This window comes from Phalaenopsis equestris, unplaced genomic scaffold, assembly GCF_001263595.1.
Source record: "Phalaenopsis equestris unplaced genomic scaffold, ASM126359v1 Scaffold232153, whole genome shotgun sequence".
In the NCBI taxonomy this organism is placed as follows: domain Eukaryota; kingdom Viridiplantae; phylum Streptophyta; class Magnoliopsida; order Asparagales; family Orchidaceae; genus Phalaenopsis; species Phalaenopsis equestris.
Genome location: NW_018250121.1, coordinates 60,079 through 66,462, shown reverse-complemented (window position 1 = coordinate 66,462; position 6,384 = coordinate 60,079). Strand labels below are relative to the sequence as shown.

General features: G+C 35.3%; 2 protein-coding genes across 3 annotated transcripts in view; both read left to right on the top strand.

Moving 5' to 3' along the window:
• LOC110038205 (protein HSH49) overlaps positions 1 to 1,477 on the top strand; it is a 27,064-nt gene extending 25,587 nt beyond the window's left edge. Inside the window, exons 3-4 of the mRNA XM_020742976.1 lie at positions 595 to 781; positions 1,092 to 1,477. Coding sequence (XP_020598635.1) covers positions 595 to 781; positions 1,092 to 1,225 — 321 coding nt within the window. The 3' untranslated portion in view covers positions 1,226 to 1,477. The remainder of the gene's footprint in view (positions 1 to 594; positions 782 to 1,091) is intronic.
• Positions 1,478 to 2,676: 1,199 nt separating this feature from the next.
• LOC110038203 (probable carboxylesterase 18) lies at positions 2,677 to 6,359 on the top strand. 2 transcript variants are annotated; one of them, XM_020742974.1, is made up of 3 exons: positions 2,677 to 4,210; positions 4,290 to 4,906; positions 5,845 to 6,359. In XM_020742974.1, exons 2-3 carry the CDS (start codon positions 4,301 to 4,303, stop codon positions 6,256 to 6,258), a joined length of 1,020 nt encoding a protein of 339 aa, XP_020598633.1. In that variant the 5' UTR covers positions 2,677 to 4,210; positions 4,290 to 4,300; the 3' UTR covers positions 6,259 to 6,359. The 2 variants fall into 2 exon arrangements, with proteins under 2 accessions (XP_020598633.1, XP_020598632.1); XM_020742973.1 differs by having other exon boundaries at positions 2,677 to 4,220.
• The last annotated feature ends 25 nt before the right edge of the window (positions 6,360 to 6,384 follow it).

Sequence of the window (6,384 nt, the reverse complement as noted above, 5' to 3'; positions counted from 1 at the left end):
TATATATATATAATTTAGAAAATTTTAGTATTACTGCTGGCGTTTGGCTTGCTATTCTAATAGTATTATGAGGTCTGCTTAACAAATGTTATTAGTGATATCAGTTTTCAAAATTGAGGCATGTCTTCCAAATTATTGGGATTTGTTGCAAATGGCTCTATGTTTTATCAGAATATAATAATTGTATTTCATACAACTCAATGGAAGCACATCATCATCAAAACAATGTATAATGAAGCCTTAATTGTAGCTAAATGCTTATATAGGTTCGACAACTTTAATAGCTTTTGCTATGCAAAGAATCGTGAAATGCCCTGCCAGCATTTATTGTATGTAAAGCTATTAATCACTATTATCTTGTTTCATTAACTTGTAAATATTCCCTCCGACACAAATATTCCTTAGACAAGCGTTACCTTGTTGAGCGTGAGCAATGTTAGGTATTTATTCACAATCATTGGTTTAAATTATCTTACGTTGACGCTTTGTTTAGGGTTTAGGGTTTAGGGTTTAGGCTTTCCCTTTCTCTCTTTCACCCTCTCTTTGCCTTACTTTTGATCTGAAACCATCTGTATTTTTTTTTCTTTCTTACAGATGGCGGGGCAGGACAAGCCCTCCTACAACTCTCCCAGTCCTGCAAACAAACCAAATTCTCCTCCCATGCGGAGGCAACCCCCTGTAGGCGCATTGTGTGGGGATTACTCTGAAGAATCGTTGCCCTCATCAGTTATCCTTAAGGATGCAGCAGAGAAACATTCGATTGATCGTGCATACCACCACTGTAAGATGGGAGCAATGTCTTTCACTTTAATGTCTTTTGTTTTGGATGATTTACATACTCACCGCTTGATTCCTATGTATTTACATGTCTAATGGCTAAACTTTAATTTTTTACATGGATGCCACCTTACTTTTGCATGAAAATGTGCATTTCACCTTTAGAAGTTAAAATGGTGGTATTTTTTATGTGATACGAAAGATTTGGGTGGCTTAAATGTAAAAATTAAAGTTTAATAATTGAGTGGTATGTCTGTAAATGCCCCTTTTAATTTATGTTTTCTTATTCTTTGTTCTTTTTTAAAATATGTCAGCCGCTTCAGGGAACTCAGCGGCTAGGGATTTTGGTAATGGAAACTTTGAATATAGCAGGCGAGTTATGGGATCTGTGATAAATGGTGCTGCACGTGTTGGCACACATAACTCGATAGCCTATCCATCCTACTAGCTTTTGTAGGTTGGTCATGTGGCTTGTGAAGATAGTTCGCTGGCAGTTGACCCTAACTCAGGTTTGCCTTTTAGTGTTTGCTCTTTTGTTAGGGGTTTTCAGTGTTCGATCTATTTGTATTACTCTTCAGTTACCCAGCATGATAACATTGTGAATGATTCCTGTACTCTTAATTGTTGTAATGTGCTCTATATTCTTATTACATGAAAAACATTACAGCATCTATGTCAATCAGCAGTAAAACTAATTTAATTTTCTACTCTTTAATTTGGTAGTTGCCTTCTTTTTAATACTTTTTTTTTATTTCATGTGTTCTATTTAGTTTGACTTTTATACGGATGATTTTATTTATTTATTTTTCTGTGTTTCTCTTATTTGCTTTGATCTAGTGTGGAAATATCATAATTTTCCTTTTTTTTTAAGCCATCACATAATTTTGTCTCTCCTGAAGAAAAAGGGTGATTGTATATTTTTTTCAGTTGGATCATGGCATCTGATAGAAGATTGATGGCCATTGCTGCAAATTTTCCTTATCAATGATAAGGAAAATAGTATGCTTAAATTAGATAATTTAAAAGCTATGTTATTTTTGAAATGTCTCTTACTAATAATAAATTAGATTGAATTTTTTAAAGTTGGATAGTTTCTTTTTTTAGGACTAAATTTGATGAGTCTCTTTACATTTTAGGAGCATTCGCAAAATTACTTGAAGCCACAGTCTTTAAACCCGCTCCACAAAGAATCAAAGATTCAGGCTCTTGGAAATTAATTATAGTGGCATTTGCTAACTTCTGTGGGTTTCCACATAAATAAGAAGCATCTGCAAAGCCTTTTGTGGCAATATTTTATTTTTCAGCCCTTAGCCGTGTGGAGTTCAATTAAATCAAAAAATTAAGTGACATTGAATGTTGGCAGTAGGATACAACAACAACAACAAAACCTTAATCCCACTAATCGTTGTCGGCTACATGAATCCTTTTTCTCCATTGCATCCTATTTAGTGTCATATTTTCATTTAATTCTAATAAATTAAGATTTTTTTTATACAATAAGCCCAAGTCTTCCTAGGTCTATCTCTGCATTTTTTAACATAAGTTGAATCTAAAACATCTTCTCTCCCAATCGGATCATCAGATGATCGGCGTTTATTGTGACCAAATCATCTAAGATGACTCTCTAATTTTGTCCGTCACTGAAGCTACAACAACCCTATGACGGTTATATTCAATTCACATTTTGACTCCAAGTGTAAAGCCACTCTTCTACTTAATCATTTTCATCTCGGCAACACTTAACTTAGTATTATGCTTCTCTTTTAAAAGCTATCATTTAGCGCCATAGAGCATTGCAGGTTTCACCACCCTCTTGTAAAATTTTCCTTTCAGTCTAAGTGGTACTCTTCTCACACAAAAGGCCCAAAGCCTTCTTCCATTGCAACCAACCAACTTGAATTCTACTATTATAAAAACTCTAATACGTTTTATTTTAAACAAAGAAAAAGCTTACATCACCACTTTCGTTCGCTTCATACCTGCTGTTGAGCTAGTTGTTTTCCACTCTAATATGTCGCTTTCATTTTTGAAAGAAAGAAAAAGCTTGCATCACCACTTTCGTTCATTTCATCCTTGCTGTTGAGCTAGCTGTTTTACACATAATATGGCCTCTAAAGATTGTTTCATTTATACTTTATATTTTTTTTATTATTATATTTTGTAGCTATTAAGTGTTACATAAGAGGATGCTTAGAAGTGGTGTCTTAGCTCATACTAAGGTGATCAGAAAGGTTTTCTCCAAGTTATATAAAGGCTTCAGTGTGGTGAATAAGTTATCTTTTTTGCATTAGTGCTGTATTTATGGGAAATTCTAGGTGAAGGCGTGCAATTAAGCATTGATCTAGGTTAGGACCTTACCATATAATTATTAACATGTAATTGATTGGATAATTTTGCCATGTGCATTTTTTAATTAGTTTCATTTATGCTTTTCTTTCTCTTTATCTAATGTAACGACTTATTTCTAGTTTCTTATGTATACATGACTTAATCTTAGATAGGCATATGACTTAATCTTGGATTGATCAACCACGTAGCACGACCTGCACTCAATTATGTTTTCAACCACAATGTAAAAGCCAAAGTTACGAAGAGGATTAAGTTCCTTAAATGGCAATCAAATATTCTATTTAGGCCCGCCATCAATTTACTCAAATTTTCTGCCATGGCTTTTATGCTGCTAACTGGCTTAATTGTTCCAGACCCAAAATGTTCTTCCGCTTTGTTTTATGACTTGGTTATCAACGAATGGGTGAAATTATGCAAAGCTCAGAAAAAAAAAATAAATAAATCAATACACAAATTACTCGCAAAAATTTTGCACGAGTCTGTTAGCTGACAGATACTGTGTTTTCTTTATCATGATTGATTTTAGAGATAAATGATCCGATATTAAATTTAAGTTGTGTTTTCTTACTATAGGCCGAAAATTTTACCCTTCGTTAACTTCAACATTGGGATAGCGAGTTTGGCAAAAATAGAGAGTGTTGGTATAGACTTTTCATGTTTCTCTCTTTAGCATTTGGAGCTAATCAGCTAATCATAAAGGAAAGCTCAACTCAGTATGTTTGCTAAGCTACTCAAGTTTTCATTAATTGCTAAATAAGTATAGGGATTGAATATTCTAAAACTCTATGTAAATTTATGTTGAGAGAATTATACGAATCGTTTTACATTGCATTCGAAGTAAAAAATTAACGTGGAATGTGGTATGTAAAAACTTGATAACTTGACAATTATTTTAAAATTTTATACAAGTATTAATTAAATTATCTGAATAAATAGCAGCAGTATCCAAGCAATCATTTATGTCCTTCCGTTGAATAAATTTTAAACAAAGTGTGTTTATCTCTCTAAATGAACTTCATGAGCTGGACACCACCTGAGTTTGTTGGGAGTTCGTGAGCAACCCGTCCTGCATTTATCAGCCTGTGTGGAATTAGGTGAAGGTCTCTCTTATCTTTTACGTTGCAAATTAAAAAAATTCCTAAGTTTGGTCCCCGGACTTTTAGAATTCGAGAGAATGTCTGACGGGGCCAGATCGTCGGCGGCAGTGAAATCCCCAAAAAAACAACCGCTAAAGGTTCGGCTAGCCGTCTCCTTCCTGTCCGCAGTCCTAGACGCCACCCGCCGCTCCAACGGAACAATCAACCGCCGCCTCCTCTCCTTCCTCGACCTCCGCACCTCTCCCAACCCCGTCTCCCACCGCGGCGTCCGTACAGTCGATCTCACCGTCAAACCCTCTCACAAGCTTTGGATTCGCCTCTTCATCCCCGACGTCGTCCGCCGCCCTCAACCACTTTCCCTCATCGTCTTCTTCCACGGCGGTGGGTTCGCTTACCTCTCCCCCGACAACCCTGCCTACGACCTCGCTTGCCGCCGCATCGCCAAAGCGATTCCGGTCGTCGTTGCCTCTGTCAACTATCGGCTCGCCCCCGAGCACACTTACCCCGCCCCCTACGAAGATGGGATCGACGTCCTCAGATTTGTCGATTCGGGCGCAATCGACGCTGTGGGTGAAGATCTGGTTAACCCATCGTCCTGTTTTCTTGCCGGTGACAGTGCCGGCGCAAACATCGCCCACCATGTCGCCCGGCGGTGGGCCGCCGCAGGGGTAGGATGGAAAAAGGTTAGGCTATTGGGCTTTCCTTCATTGAAATTCCTTTTTTTAAAATTTACATATAATTTTGTGGATCTAATAAAGGCTAATTTAAGATATTTTAACATATTTCTTAAATTCTAGTTTCTTTTTGAAAGAAAATAAATATAAAACAAATTAATTTTTCAACATTAGTAATATTAAATTTAGTATCAATTACTCATTAAATTATTTCAAATTCTGAAATAATTTTATTATTACTTATTTAATATGTTGTTTATAGTAAATTAAACTAATATGTGTATATTTTTCCAAAATTAAGTATAATTTTAATTATTTTTTTTCCTTTAAATATCAATAGTTAAATTATTATTCTAAAGATTATAATAAAAAATTTAGCAGTTTTAAAAAAATAATATTATTATTATTTATAATAATTTCAATGATAATTTAAATTTTTATTTGATAATAATACTTTAATAATTTTAATTTGTTTGAATCAAGAGAAAAAATCATCTTCTTCCCAGATAGATGAATGGCTGAACATTAATTGAAAACATTTATTAAATTCTTAATAATGATATTAAAGATTTATTCTAAAATGTATAATAAAAAAAATTATCAATTTAAAATAATAATATTTATAACAATTTCAATTATAATTTAAACCTTTTATTTAATAATAATATTTTAATAGTTTTGATATCTTTATTTCAAGAGAATAAAAACATTTTATGACATAAATGAATGACCGAACGAAAACTTATTAAATTCTTAATAATGGTTATAAAAATCAAATAAATCATATACTCATCTCAAATAAATTAAATATCTGCTAAAATTAAAATTCCTGTAATTACAAATCCAAATCATAAATTTACATTGAAAACTGGGACATTTTAAAAATAAAAACATTTGTTTCGAGATTCCTTGCAGTAATTTTCTGGACTAACCCCATAATGCTACAGCTGAAAGTATCAGGTATAGTCCTGATCCAGCCCTTTTTCGGCGGGGAGGAGAGGACGGGATCTGAGATTCGGCTCGCCAGAGCGCCGCTAGTCTCAACGGAGAGAACGGATTGGCTTTGGAGGGCGTTCTTGCCGGCGGGAGCTGATCGGGACCATGAGGCGGCGAATGTTTTCGGGCCGAAGGCGACAGGGGAGCTCGAGGAAGGGTTCCCGCCGGCGATGGTGGTTGTTGGCGGGCACGATCCGCTTCAGGACTGGCAGCGGAGGTACTGTGAGGCGTTGAGGGCGAGGGGAAGGGAGGTGCGGCTGCTGGAGTTCCCGGAGGCCATCCATGCCTTCTACGTTTTCCCGGACATCGCCGACGGCGATAGAATGATCCAAGAGATGGGGAGCTTTATCACAAGTCATGGGTAAGCAGAATATTGGGAAAAGATAACTTTTTTTTTTAATCAGAATATTCTTATATACCATTTGTATTACATGGATACCACTTAATTTTTATTTATTTACGCATGTAACACCTATATATATATATATATA